The 14,916-nt window shown below is 53.1% G+C and overlaps 1 protein-coding gene across 4 annotated transcripts in view; it reads right to left on the bottom strand.

Moving 5' to 3' along the window:
• Positions 1-11,691: 11,691 nt before the first annotated feature.
• Positions 11,692-14,916, bottom strand: part of ASRGL1 (asparaginase and isoaspartyl peptidase 1) — a 28,467-nt gene continuing 25,242 nt past the window's right edge. For all 4 annotated transcript variants that reach the window (XM_008274392.5, XM_089326426.1, XM_089326419.1 and 1 more), the window contains 2 exons: positions 14,103-14,213; positions 11,692-12,906 (listed from right to left, as the gene is read on the bottom strand). In XM_008274392.5, coding sequence (XP_008272614.1) covers positions 12,701-12,906; positions 14,103-14,213 — 317 coding nt within the window. In that variant the 3' untranslated portion in view covers positions 11,692-12,700. The remainder of the gene's footprint in view (positions 12,907-14,102; positions 14,214-14,916) is intronic.

Below are 14,916 nucleotides of genomic sequence, written 5' to 3' on the forward strand. Positions count from 1 at the left end.
TGAGATATGCAAATTTTGAAGGCAAAGAAGAGCGTGTGCTGGGAAGAGACCGGGAGGATTTGGCAAACTGAAGGCAATTACTGTAAATGTCACCTTAGCATTTCTGTGTCATACTTCTCTGTAGTCCGAGTTACTAAATACATTTTACAATGTAATCTTGGCTGATCTAATTAGATCCTGTCTCTGTGTCTTTCTGTCCTCTGCTTACAACTGCTGCTTGTCTGACCGAGGCATCTCCACAGCCAGTCTCTGGGCCTGAGGGCTGCACACTCTCTGTTATCCTATTTCCTGGCATCCTGAATCCACCCACAGAAGACCTGCCGGTGACTTCAGGTGAAAGTGAATCACAGGGCCTAAGGCCAGGGCGGTAGGCTGGATGCTCCTGGGGCTCTGTCTCCTCTACAGTCCACACAGTGCCAAATGCCGTTGGCCCTCTGTACCCGTGGCTTCCATATCTGCAAATTCAACCAACAGCAGGTACAACATATTCCAACCAAAACTCTGGGGCTGTGCTGAACACAGACTGTCCTTGTCATCATTCCGGAAACAATGCAGTGTAACAGCTGTTTATGTCGCACATGCATTGTATTCGGTATTACAATCACCTAGGGATGACAGAGTATACAGGAGGGTGTGCAGAGATTCTAAGCAAATGCTATGCTGTTTTATAGAAGGGGCTGGAGCATCCGTGGATTTTGGTGTCCTTGGAGGTCCTGGAACCAATCCCCCAGGGATATGGAGGGATGGCCATCTGTGAGTGTTTAGAAGAATTGCAAGAAGTTTGAATGGCTTTTCTCTTCTCTTCAGAGGTCTTGCCCAGCTAACTGTGGCTAATGGAGGCCCCCAGCTCTCAGATCAGATGGGATGTCAGAGTTCATTAAATGATAAGAGGAAGTCAAACCTCCCCCACCCCAGTGCGGGTGTTGGAGAGTGCCCTAGGCTGGAGAGGCCAAGGGCAGTGGTGTGGGTCAGGGACTGTCATTAGTTGGGCCCAGAGGCTTGGTGCTGCTGCAAGGATCTCACAGTCATATGGGGACACAGAGGGACAAATGTGACCATGGCAAGTCCCTGAAGAAATGCTCCGAGGAGGAAAAGACGACTTCCGAGTGGGCATGGAAGGCTTCCTGGAGGAGGTGACTTTCAGCTGGGTCTGGTGGATGGGAGGTAGCCAGGTCTGAGCTGCGAGAGGCTGGGGGCCTCCCTCCGCTATCTTTGGTCCAGCACACACGTGTGCGGGGCCTGCTGTGTGCCAAAGCACTGTCTAGGATGAGACAGATGTGAACTGCAGTGGAGGAGAGATGAAGGCTGTGAGAGGATCACGGGTGACGGCGGCCTTCAAGGCACAGTCTGGGGAGAGACGGGCAAGGAGCTCCTGGGCGGAAGGGAGAGGGCATGGAGCTTGGTGGCCCGGGGAGCAGGCGCGCACGAGAAGCTGCGTGGGTGATGTCAGGCAGAGCTGTGGGTGCCGTGTGGCTCAGGACCTCAGGGCCGAAGGGGCCTTTGGGTTTGGCCTGGCTGGCAATGGGGCCCCACAAAAGGCACTGAAGTGGGGTCAGGGGCACTGTGCCTGCAAGGGAGGAAGCGTGCCGGCCGCTGCTGGGAGGGGGCAGGGTTGGTTGGGGTGTGGGGAGGAGGGGAAGCCAGGCCCCCTCGCAGAATCCGAGTCGCTGGGTCTCGTAGAAGCTGTGTGAGCTCTGAGCTCTCAGGGCAGCATGGCACTGCAGGCCAGCCGGGGTCGGGGTGGGGCTTGGTTTCATGTTATTTCTGCTTTGTGGTCATGGCTGTCGTTACGTTTGATAAACGAATGAGAACAGACCCTCCGCCAGGGCTCAGGAGCTTGGAACCCACCTTACACTGCCCATGCAGGCCTCTGCCTCCCCTTGCTTTGGCCTGGCTCTGCCCTCGGCCCTACAAGCCTCTTATCACATGGGCTGCAGAATCAGCCTGAGGAATGGCTCCGCGGGGGCCCATGTGCAGCGGGTTCCCCCTTCTGTCCTCAGGTTCTCACCTCCCACCTGGTTCCCCCTGGCCTCTCATACTTGCTTGGCAGCCCCTGACCCAGTGAACTGGACCGTGGGAGTAGCAGGCCCTGGCCCTGGGCTGGGGGGTGGACAGGGCTGGCTGTTTGCCCAGGTCTCAGGGTGAGTCTGCCCTGGCCATGCACCCTTGCCTGCAGCATGGACTGTAACCCAGCCTTCCTTATAAATATTGGTTGGACATGGCTGTGGGTCTGGATCTGTAGCTGTAAGCAGGGGCCAACAGAAGACTGCCCCCTCCCCGGGGCGGGGGGCTGGTGTCATCCCTCCAAGGCTTGCCTGAAACTGGAGTCCCACGGCCATAAGCTCACACCCCCACATCCCTACTTGCTAGCTTGGAAAGTCACATTTCTCCAGGCCTTAGTTTTCTCATCTGAACAATGGGGGTAGCATCTGGTGTGCAGGCTGGGGTAAGGCTGGAGAGAGTTAAAGGTTGGCCTTGGACACTCCTTGTTCTGACCCTGAAGGGGAGCAGCCCTGAGGCCTGGCCCAGCCCTGGGAGGGCTCACCAGGCCTTCCTCAGTGAGCAGCTCTGCCTGCCAGGAGCTGAGCTCATGGGCAGGGCTGCTGCAGGGCCACACCCAGCCAGCCGTCCTCCCTTTCCTGGGAGCCAGTCCAGAGGCGAGGGGCAGGGCGTCTGGCTTTCACTGTGCGCCTGTCTCTAATTCCTTTGGCATCTGAGTGTCTTTTCGGAGACGGGGGCTGTGCTTAACTGGTTGTGACCCAGCGCGGTGCTGGGGAAGAAGCTCTGGGCTCGGAATGAAGCAGAGCTGGATCTGAAGCCTCCGTTGGCCACTTCCTGGCTGCGTGGCCTGGGCAAGGCTCTCAGAGGCTCTGAGCGTCGAGGGCTCTGTCTGGAAAACGGGAAGAAGGTTTCTGCCCTGTCCACTCCACAAAGCAGAAGTAAATGTGGAAGTGTTTTGTCAACGAGAACATGCGAAACTGGGGCTCTCCTCTGCGTGGTGTCACAGAGGGCGGGGCCTCGCCCCACCTGGGAGCAGCCTGGTTCCTGCTGGTCAGGTACCAGGCCCACCTGTCTGAACGGTCAGAGCGGCTTTGAGGTCCATGGCACAGAGATCCCAGTGTAGAAGCTGCTGGCCGGTGACTCTGAGGAGGGGCAGGGGCTTGGTAAATGAAGGGTCCACTCTGGCTGGAGAGGTTTGAGAATACGGTGGTACAGTGACAATAGCTAAGGCTTGCCACCTGCCGTGCACCACAAAGTAATAAACCTTCATTACAACCCCGAGAGCCTACGCTCATTCTCCCTCTGAACACTGATGGGGGGGGGGCGGGGCAGGGAGCGGGAAACCCTTTCTGGTCTGGGAAGGGAACTGTGGAGCTGCTGGCTCGCTGTGGGCAGTGGGGTGGCCACCTGCAGTCTTGAAAGCCAAGGGGGTTAGGGCTGAGCTCACAGCAGCCGGGAGCCCTGGATGGTATTCAGCGATCTACTCTTGGAGGGTGGGCGTGGGGTTCCTGGAAGGGCCAGAGTGGTGTTCTGGAGCCTGGTCCCTGTCCTGCCTGTGCCAGCCCTCACAGGCAGTTCTCCTGGGGCCGACCGCCGCCTGCCACCTGCCGTGGCAGCTGACTCTGGGAAAGGCAGGGGTGGGGGGAGGACGATAGTGCTCCCTGGGGTCAGGCAGGGGTGTCAGGCGCTAGCCATGGTGGTGAGGCAGGAAGCAACGCTGGTATCTTTTCGTGTCACAGTTGAGTTGGCGGCGATTAAAAGTGCACTTGCATGCTGCCAGGTACCCAGACAGCAGGTGCATTGCATTGGTACATCCGGTCAAGGACTGGGGGCCTCGTGTGCGGGGAGACCGTCCCACCCCGGGTCCTGACCCTTTCTGTCTGAGAGCAGTGGCTAAGCATCCGCTGTGTGACTGTGACTGTGCCAGAGCCAGAGATAAGGCAGACAGAGATGGCTGTGCAGATTGGGGGAGCACAGGACACAAGGTCCGCATTGGGGTGAGGCTGCTGGGGAGGCACGTGCACGGACACCCATGTGGGCCCAGGTGAGCGGCAGAAACAGATGAAGAAGGAAGACTTGGCCGAGGTCCATGGTGCGTCTACCTGGGCCGCTTTGTAAATACTTCTGGAAACTTGGCTCTGCTGTAGCTCTTGCACACTGTGAGGGAGCAGGAAGGTGAGGGGAGCTGGAAGGAGAGAAGACATTCTCTGTGGGAGGGGCAGCTCCCCTGGAGGGAAGGAGGGCGGGAGTCCTTTCCTGGACTGGCTCTCGCCTGCTCTTCCCACTGGGTGAGGCCTCGGGCACAGTGCATAATTCCCCTCCAAATCTTCCGCCCGGGTCCACCCACGGCCCAGCACTGCTCGGCTTCTGCTGCAGAAGGGACGTCAATTTCTCTGCTGGAAATGGTCAGCCTGGCACCCAGCACCCACTGTGTCCAGCCAGAGGCTCCCCTCACACCTCTAGGGGTACCCTGACTTACTGAGCGGGTACCTGGGCCCCCAGATTCCCTGGTCAATGCTACTGAAAAAGGTGCAGGATCTGGACAAAACTGAGCAATAGGACACTAAAAACAAACTGGGGAGATTTAATATTGATCAAGTATTATATCAAGTTAAAAATGGAATAACTGGGGCTGGAGCTGTGGAAATGGGCTCTGGTTCTCGAGTCTCTGCAGCTCCACTTCCGATCCAGCTCTCTGCTGTGGCCTGGGAAAGCAGTAGAAGATGGCCCAAGCCCTTGGGCCCCTGCACCCATGTGGGAGACCAGGAAGAAACTCCTGGCTCTTGGCTTCGGATTGGTGCAGCTCCGGCGGTTGTGGCTACTTGGGGAGTGAACCAGCAGATGGAAGACCTCTCTCTCTCTCTCTGCCTCTCCTTCTCTCTCTGTGTAACTCCAACTTTCAAATAAATAAATAAATCTTTTTTTAAAAAAAGATGGAATAACTGAAAAGAGTTACAAATAGCATGTATGATACGATCTCATTTTGAGAAAATATGCATATATATGCCCAGAAAAAGACTGGGGAGAAATTATGAAGGGGCTTCCAAAAGTTTGTGGGAAAGTAAAATTAGAAGATGAAAACAAGGGCTGGTGTTGTGGTGTAGTGGGTGAAGCTGTGGCCTGACGTTCTGCCATCCCATATGGCTGCCGATTCAAGTCCTGGCTGCTCCATTACTGGTCCAGCTCCCTGTTAATGGCCTGGCCCAAGTACTGGGCCCCTGCCACCCCATGGGAGGCCTGAATGAAGTTCCTGACTCCTGGCTTCTGCCTGACCCAGCTCCAGCGGCAGAACGGGGCATGACCAGCTGATGGACGATCTCTCTCTCCCTCTTTGTAACTCTTTCAAATAAATAAATCTTAAAAAAAAAAACCAAATCCATAAAAATACAAAGTGCAAACTTCATTTCTCAACAAAAGCTCCAACAAGCTCTAGACACTTGTAAAGGACACCAGCTTTTTAGTCCATCCCTGAAGAACTGAGGGTCCCGGGAAGTCAGCCACGTTGAGTCTTTTTTCCATTAACCGAAGAAACATGGGCATCCTTTAACGACCAGGAAACAGAAGAAGCCAAAAGGAGCCAAATCAAGACTGTAGGGCGGATGCCTGAATGCTTCCCATTGATACGCTTGCAAAATTGCCCTTGATTGATGAGAGCCATGAGCGGAAGTATTGTGGTGAAGGACTCCCAGGTGAAGCCTTCCGAGAAAGCTGACTTTCTCAGAGCTCCCTCATAATAAGCACACAGTATTTTCCTACAGCCTCCCAGAGGGTCAACAAGCATCCCCCAAACCCTGTTGCCGTGAGCTTTGCTCTGGATCAGTCAGTCTGCTTTTGCTTTGACTGGACCACTTCCGCCTCTCGGTAGCCCATGCTTTGGCTGTGCTTTGTCTTCAGGATCATGCTGCAGAGCTGTGCCTCATCTCCTATTCCAGTTCTTCAAGGAGCTGCTTCAGAACCTTGATCCCACTTGTTCTAAGTTTCTATTGAGAGCTCTGCCCTTGACTGCAGCTGGTCTGGGTGCAACAGTGTGGGCACCCATTGGGCGGAGAGTTTGCGCCACTTTTTCTTTCAGGATTGTGTGAGCTGACACAGTTGAGAGGTGCATGGTGCTGGCTATTGTTTCTGCTGTCAATCATTCATTGACCCTCTTTGATTACGGCACAAGTAAGATGAATTTTTCCCTCACAAATTGGTGTGAATGGTTTGCCCTCCTGGGCTTTGTCTTCAACATTGTCTAGTCCCTCCTTAACATCTGTTATCAATTTGTAAATAGTTGGTTTTGGGGGGGGTATTGTGCCATAAATTTTTCATAAGCACCAATAATTTCCTTTTTTTAAAAAAAATATTTACTTATTTATTTGAAAGACAGAATTTATTATTTATTTGAAAGACAGAGAGAGGGGGAGAGAGAGAGAGAGAGATTCTTCATTTGCTGGTTCATGCCACAGTGCTGGCTTGGAGGCTGTTTATAAACTGATGTCTTAGTGCCTCAAAGTAGACATGTCATAACAAGTTAGTATGAATTTATTCTGGTGCAAAACATTTTTGAAATCCTTATGTAGTATTTTCATAATATAAAATACAAGACCTTTCCTACAATAAGTTATTAACAGTGAAATTCACTGGGTGATAGGAAATTCTCACCCCTTTTTGTTGTTGACATGTTCTTTGAGTTTATTTTAAAACTTTGTTATTTTAGATTTTATTTTTCCACAATCCACACATACTGCTTTTTGATGCAGTAAAAGTTTATTTTTATGTTTAAAAAGATTTTATTCATCTGAAAGGCAGTTAGAGAGAGATCTTGCATTCGTTGGTTCACTCCCCAAATGGTGGTAATGGCTGGGGCTAGGACAGGCTGAAGCCAGGAGCCAGGAACTCCAGCTGGGTCTTCCACAAGAATGGCAGGGAGTCAGCACTTGGGTGATCCTCTGCTGCTTTCCTAGGCGCATTAGCAGGGATCTGAATTGGAAGTGGAGCAGCCGGAACTCGAACCAGCACTTACATTGGATGCTTGTGTCGCAGGCAGCAGCTTCACCTGCTGCACCACAACGCTGGCTCCATTAAGCATTTAACTAAAAAATGCTTGGTAACAAATTGCTACCCTTCAAGATAACCCAGAGGTCTCTTGTGCCAGGTAGTCGAGGGTGGCCCTAAGGGAGGAGGCTCAGTCTCAAGGGGTGGGAGGACCCAGCTGCTCTTCTCCTCGGCTCCCAGGCAAAGTTTTGAACAGAATTCCGCACAGGATCTAGAAAGTGTGGACTACCGCACAGCAAAAAACAGTTAACTCTGAGATGATCAGTGACTGGGAAAAAACAAAACAAAACAAAACAAAACAAAACAAAACAAAAACAACCCAGGCTGCTTTCCTCTATCAACCCGTCCACGAGTCTGTGCCCGGCCCGCCTTTCACTGGAAACCCAACTTCATTTTAATGGTGGATTGGGAAAAACCCTGGAGTTTGAAGGACAAAGTTGTCAAAATGTGCTTGTCTTTCCTGCCTCTCACTGAGACACTCTTGGGCTGTCCCTAGATCCAGGAGGATGCTGGCTGCTGGCATGAGGATGGTCAGGTCAGGTCCGAGAGCCACAGGACTCGGGGAAGCAGACAAAATCCTCAGGTTAGCAATGTGGAGCAAATGGCTGGGAAGAAGCTCCAGTTTATTTGAGCCTCATTTTTTTCCCTATCCTTCGAATGGACAGAAAAATCCCTGTGCTTCTCCTTGTATTTATTTTCAATTTATTTTCAATTTGAAAGGCAGAGCAAGGGTGTGAGAGAGACAGAGATCAATTTTTTTTTTTTTTTTTTTTTGACAGGCAGAGTGGACAGTGAGAGAGAGACAGAGAGAAAGGTCTTCTTTTTTGCCGTTGGTTCACCCTCCAAATGGCCGCTGCGGCCGGTGCACCGCGCTGATCCGAAGGCAGGAGCCAGGTGCTTCTCCTGGTCTCCCATGTGGGTGCAGGGCCTAAGCACTTGGGCCATCCTCCACTGCACTCCCGGGCCATAGCAGAGAGCTGGCCTGGAAGAGGGGCAACTGGGAGAGAATCCGACACCCCGACTGGGACTAGAACCTGGTGTGCCGGCGCCGCAAGGTGGAGGATTAGCCTATTGAGCCAGGGCGCCGGCCAGAGATCAGTCTTTCATCTCATTCCCTCCCTCCCTGAATGCCTGCAACAGCCAAGGCTGGGCCTGGCTGAATCCAGGAGCCTGGGACTCCAACTGGGTCTGATGCACACCGGTTGCAGGGACCCAAGCACTTGAGCCATCGTCTGCTGCCTCCCAGGGTGTACATTCGTGGACAGCTGGATCAGCAGTGGGGTCGCTGGGGCTCCAGGCGGGCACTCAATGTGGAGTGAAGGCGTCTTAAGCCCTGAGCCTGGCCCTCTTTGTTTTTAACCTCTCAGAAGACACAGGTGTAGATGACTATGGCTCAATTCTTTGTGGGCATCTGTGTTTGGTGTGGGGTCAGGTAGAAGTATTGCTTTCCCATTCAGTGGTATTTATATTTTGGAGGGAGCCACTAATTGGCTCCCATACCACACCCACCCCTGCCCCAACCCTACCAGTGTCCCAGGCCCAAACTTCCTCCCAACCCCATTCCTAACCCGGTTCTGCCTCTGTCCCTGGGCTGCGCCTCATTCTTTTCTGGGTCACGCCGACATCATGCAGAGCAGAGAGAGGACACCTGCCTTTTTCTTCAGTGGCCCAGCTCTGTGAGGCCACCTCCTTATTTCCTCACAACTGCTGTAAAATCCAAAGTTGGTGGTGGTTTTGAAAGGGATGGGAGGACCCTGGAGAGGGTGGGGGCTGAGAGGAGCCCCCTGAGCAGCAGCCCCCAGACCCAAACCTCCAGTGACAGGGACACTGAAGAGCATTGCCAGCCCCCCCATTGCCAGCACTCGGAGTTTCTCATGCTGCATCTAGAGAGGACATTCTCTGAAAAACAGAACAAGAAGTTTATTGTTCTTGGGCTCCTTCATGTCTCCCCACTGTGGTGGGTGGGGGCCCAGTTACCACCTGTCTTCCTGGCTGGAAGGCAGGCAGCAGGCCCTGGGGCAGAGTGGGGCTCAGCTGTTGATTTGGATGGGCTCTGTGTGGCCTCTGCGAGCGTTCGTTCTTTTTGGACAATGCTGCTGTAAACTAAATCGTAGTACTTGCATGAAAAATGAAGGGCAGGAACCGGAATCCTCTTTTGGCTCCAAATTTTTACAAGAGACTTCAGATGTTACCAAGGGGGCGGGGAGATCACCTCCCTTTCCAACCGCCATGTTTTATGGTTTGCTGCCATCTAGTGGCAGAGAGTGATAAAGGCCGTCATCCCTTTAAATAACACCTTGCTCATTTGTTCGGTGAACACTTACGGAGCAGGCCCCAGACAAGTGGAATCCCAAGGCTAGTGGAGGTGGCTTCTCATAGAACCAAGGCCTGAGAGCTCTGCCCAAAGGGGCTGACAACCTTGTATTCCAGGATTGGGCCACCCAAACAGACCAAGTGGCCACAAGCTGAGCGGCCACTAGCTGAGCCTCCAAGAACTAGGGTTACCTCCCCCTGTGAATAGGAGAATCGATGAGGAAAGCCCCAAATCAGATCTTCCAGGGGCCTTCCTTTTCCATTTAATGACTTCTACCTCCTCCACAGGCTGTCCCCCTTGTCGGATTCTGCTTTGCCTTCTGCCACGGGCTGAATTCTCTCCTCTTCCAAATTCATGTTGAAGCACTAGGCCCTAGTAGCTCAGACTGCGGCTGTATTTGGAGACAGGGTCTTTAAGAGGAAGTCTCACACACAGGGAGGGGGACCAGGGGTGTGCATGCAGGTGGCAAAGGCCGTGTGGGGACACAGTGAGACGATGCCATCCACAAACCCAGGAGGGGCTGCTGGAGAAACCGGACCTGCACACCCCTTGGCCTTGGGCTTCCAGCTTCCACAACTGAACTTGAGCCACTCAGTCTAGGGTGTTTGGCTGGGGCTGCTCTAGCAAACTAATACGCCTCCTAACAAAATACTTTTTTCTAAAATATTTGAAATGGAGAGAGCGAGACAGACTGATCTTTCATCTGGTTTGCCCCTCAAATGGCTGCAACAGCCAGGACTGGCTCAGGCTGAAGCCAGTAGCCAGGAGCTCCAACTTGGGTGTTCCACATGGATGGCAGGGACCCAAGGACCTGTGACATCTTCTGCTGCCTTCCCAGGCACATCAGTAGGAAGCTGTATCGGAAACAGTGTAGCCAGGGACTTGAACCTGCACGCTGACGACAGGGGTGCTGGTGTCCTAAGTGGTAGCTTAGCCTACTGTGCCACAACGCTCACTCCCCAAATGTTCGTTCTAAAGGGGGCAGTTGTACATTGAGGTTTTCAGGAACATAAACACAGAAACCCTCTCCCAGGCCTGACCGCAGTTTCCATGTTTGTCTGTTGGATCCGTTAAGACGAAACACTAAGCCCTTTTCCTTTACTTTTATTTAATCTCGTATGTCATATGTGAAAAGGCCTGTAAGGTAATTAGCCCAGGTTTCCAGGGTCACGGGGGGATCTGAGCTCCGTTCTGCAGCAGTTCAGAGCCGCTGATGTGGGCCCAGCAGGGTCTTGGGACGGGAGCAAGAGCTGTGTGCATCTGTCTGGGGTGAAAACTGGCAGACTGCAGGAGGACTGAGCTACAGACCCTGGAAATACTTGCAAATGGTGGCATGGCTTCTTCCTCAACTCAATCAGAAAGCTCAGTTCTTCTGAAAAGCTCTGTAATGTGGGAGTCTTCAAAAAGTTTGTGGAAAATGGAATCCAATTGTACATCTACTTTGGTACAAAAACAATTGTACTCCATGCAGTTTTCTTATAGCACAGGAGCTTTCTGAAGACTGCATGTGCTCCAGGAGGCAGGATGGCCTACACCACGTACCACCCTTATCTCTAGGCCTTATTTTTTAAACAAGACTTATTTTACTTGAAAGAGTTACAGAGGGAGGGAGGGGGCAGAGAGAGAGAGAGAGAGAGAGAGAGAGAGAGAATGTCTTCCATTTGCTGGTTCACTCCCCAAATGGGCAAGATCCAACACTGGGCCAGGCCAAAGCAGGGGCCAGGAGCTTCATCTGGGTCTCCCACGTGGGTGGCAGGGGCCCAAACACTTGGGCCATCTTCCGCTGCTTTTTGCAGGTCATTAGCAGGGAGCTGGATTGGAAATAGACAGCCAAGACATGAACCAGCACCTGTATGGGATGCCGGTGTTATAGGTGGTGGCTTTACTCACTATGGCACAACACTGGCCCCTCCATATGTCATTTTAAAGATTTATTTATTTGAGAGGCAGAGTGATGGGTGGGGGGTGGGGGAGAATATGTTTCATCTGCTGGTTCACTCCCCAAATGGCTGCAATAGCCAGGTCTGGGCCAGGCCAAAGCCGGGAGCCAGGAGCTTCCTCTAGGTCTTCTACATGGGTGGCAGGGGCCCAAGCGCTTGGGCCATCCTCTGCTTCTTTCCCAGGTGCATTAGTAGGGAGCTGAATTGGAAGTGGTGCAGCCAGACCGCAAACCTGCGCTCTGATACAGGATGCCACTGGCTTAACCCACTGAGCCATATGCTGGCCTCTCACCCTTATCTCAAGAGCACTCTTTATCTGGTCCCCTTGTCTGAACCAAGACCAAGGAGGGCCTGTCTATGTTTGGGTCTTTGTCAATAGTACTCCTGTCCACACTGTTATTCTTTCAAAATACATTTTATTAGTGGCACATGGAATTTAACGGTAAGCGGTTTCTTTCCAGAGAGAAGGTAGACATGTCACAGCAGAAACACCATTCCCAGTGAAATGAGAGGTTACTGGAGGGCTCTCCAGTCCACCAAGGACGTTTCGGGGTGCGGCGAGCACCCAGGCCTGGAGGGGGTGTTCCGATGGCCGGGACAGGACAGATGCTTGCTAGGTCGCGGCTCATCTCTATATCAGAGCCTGCTCCTTGCTGCTGGAGGGGTCGTGAGCCCTGCTGTTCACTAGGTGAGGCCCAGAGGACTGGCAGGTGGAGGGGAGGGGCTCACCTGGGAACCCAAGAAGCCCTCGGACCGCAAGGGACTGCACGGTCTCTACCATGACCCTTCATCTCCAGGTGAGGGAGCCGCGGATTACCAGAGGGGCCTCTGACACATCTGGTCACATGTCTACACATCGAGTCAGAGAGAGCTGAACTCCCCCAGGAAATTCATTTTCTCCCTCAGAGATGAGTGACACCCTGCTTAAAGGACTCTCCTTCTTTCCCTGGAGGTTCCTGCGACTAAAAGGAAGTCGGCAACACTCTGAGTTCTCCTGGATGTCCCTTGCGATCTCTTCTGCTGCTGCTCCTGCCTCTCGCTCCAACAGCCTTCCCACAACTCCCTCCCTGCAGGTGCAGCCCAAGGCTTCTGCAGGCTGTGGGGCTCCCGATTCCCCTGAGGCAGCCCTTCCTCACCTGACACAACGGGGATTGTGCCGGAGGAGGGCGCCCGAGAGTTTGTCGCCTTCCCGGGGCTCACTCTGCTCTCAACGTGGGCATTTCTCTCATCACTTTGGAACCCTCCCCTCAACCAGACAATCAGATACTTGCTGATCAACACAACAAAACCATCGACAGACGGCATCATTTTTCCATTTCTAGATCTAATTGGTTAAGCTAAGCCTTCACACCAGGATATCCGTCCAAGCCAGCACGCAAAGCAAGACGATTTTCCACTTTCCGGAGACTTAGGGCAGCTCTGTGACCTTGGTGTCGTCAAGATCAATTCCAAAGTGCAGCTGGCCATCCTTGGCGGCTGCCCAGGGCATGGAGGCAGATGTCCACTTGGCTACCCAGTCTCCCGTTTTGCTGACTACGATGAGGCCACCCAAACCTTTGAGCCTTGACTTCATATAACCCAGCGACAGGTCAGCGGCTTCTTCTAATGTCTTTCCTGAAACCAAGGAAAGGTTCAAAAAAATCACGCATGTTACTCAAAGGGATCTCGTGGGAAAATCATTTGCAGTATGCAAAACCCAAGTGAATGGGTTAGGGTTAGGGTTAGGGTTAGGGTCAGAGAGTTTTGGTGCAGATTTCTACTTGGGTGCTCAGGAGGATGCCCACCTCCCCACCCAGACCGTGCTGGGCAGCCTAAGCACAGCGCCTTCCCTCCCAGCCCAGGCTCAGTGCCCCTCCTCCTGGGAGGTGGACCCTGACAGTATTCTAACTGCTTTCCTGTTCCAGATCCTGACACACGGGAACACGGGAAGCAGAGTCAAAATAAAGTGCCAGCATCTTGGAAGAAACACCAGCAGCAAACAAGCAAGAGTGGGGGCTGAGTTAAGCCTCTGCATCCGATCCAGCTCCTGGCTAAGGCGCCTGGGAAAGCAGCGGAACCACCCAAGAGGGGGTCCCAGATGGTGTTCTAGGCTCCTGGCTTTGGCCTGGCCCAGCCCAGGCCATCACAGCCAACTGGGAAATGAACTAGCAGGTGGAAAATCTGTCTCTCTCCCCCACCCCCTACCTCATAATCCTGCTTTTCAAATAAATTAGTGCATTTATTATAAACCATCTGCTGGGGGTCGGCGCCATGGCTCACTTGGTTAATCCTCTGCCTGTGGCACTGGCATCCCATATGGGTGCCGGTTCTAGTCCCAGTTGCTCCACTTCCAGTCCAGCTCTCTGCTGTGGCCAGGGAGGGCGGTGGAAGATGGCCCAAGTGCTTGGGCCCCTGCACCCACATGGGAGACCAGGAAGAAGCACCCGGCTCCTGGATTCGGATCGGCACAGTGCCGGCCGTAGTGGCCATCTGGGGAGTGAACCAATGGAAGGAAGACCTTTCTCTCTGTCTCTCTCTCACTGTCTATAACTCTACTTGTCAAATAAAAAAAAATAAACTATCTGCTGGTTCATTCCTTAAATGGCCTCAATGGCTGGAGCTGGGCTGATCTGCAGCCATGAGATAAGCCAGGAGCTTCTTCTGAGTCTCCCATGTGGGGCAGGGGCCCAAGCACTTGGGCCATCCTCTGCTGCTTTCCCAGGTGCATTAGCAGGGCGCTGGACTGGAGATGGAGAGCCAGACTCAAACTGGCGCCCATATGGGATGCCGGAACCGCAACTGCTATGACACAGCGCTTCTGCTCCACGCACCTTGTTCTACGTGGAAGAGGGTGAGTCTGGCCAGGTTCACCTTCAGGATGCTTTCCCCGTGCCCTGTGGTTGAGACGGCTCCGATGCTGTTGTCAGCGTAACCTCCAGATCCTGCTCAAAAAAAGTGACTGGTTCTGAGTAGTAGCAGCAGCGTTACCAGTCTCGTGCTACACGCACATTAAATCCCCGAGTGCTAAGGTCAAGTACAGAGGAGCAGCTGCGACCCACTGGTGCTTGTGAATACCCCAGAGTCCAGGCCGTGGAGCCTCGGGCAAGGCAGGCTTGACCCTCCACAGAACAGTCACCCCAGGATGGTTCCTCCTCTGCCCCACGGCCCAGCCTTCCCCCATCTCTCAGTGGAGCAAGACCTCCCACCCCCCACAAAGGGAGAAGACCATGATGGCCTGGACAGATCCCCAAGAAGACCACTGCACTCAAATACTTCTGGCATAACTGGTACCCCCAAACCTAACATCCACGCATACTGCCCAGTGATTTAGAGGGAACTTAGCTGGACCGAGGGAACTGTTCAGGGCTATCCATGAAACAGGGGCTGGAGTTCATACTATTTTGGTGTCTGTCTTATTCTGGTCTGGGATTAGGCAACCTGACAGCCTTCTCTCCAGCATTCCTGTCCCTGTTCACACACACCTGAAGCCTTGGGAGCGTCCACCTGACCCTCCCCATGACTGACATTTGCCTTTTGTATTGATATTGGACATGGGGATGGATCAGGAGTGGAGTTGTTATGTTGAATGTCAAAGGTCCCCAGGGCTCTCAAACCCCTTACTGGTTCTGTACAGATCTGAAAATG

The sequence above is a fragment of the Oryctolagus cuniculus genome, chromosome 1, assembly GCF_051225735.1.
Source record: "Oryctolagus cuniculus isolate XC-2025 breed Fujian yellow rabbit chromosome 1, ASM5122573v1, whole genome shotgun sequence".
Taxonomy (NCBI): domain Eukaryota; kingdom Metazoa; phylum Chordata; class Mammalia; order Lagomorpha; family Leporidae; genus Oryctolagus; species Oryctolagus cuniculus.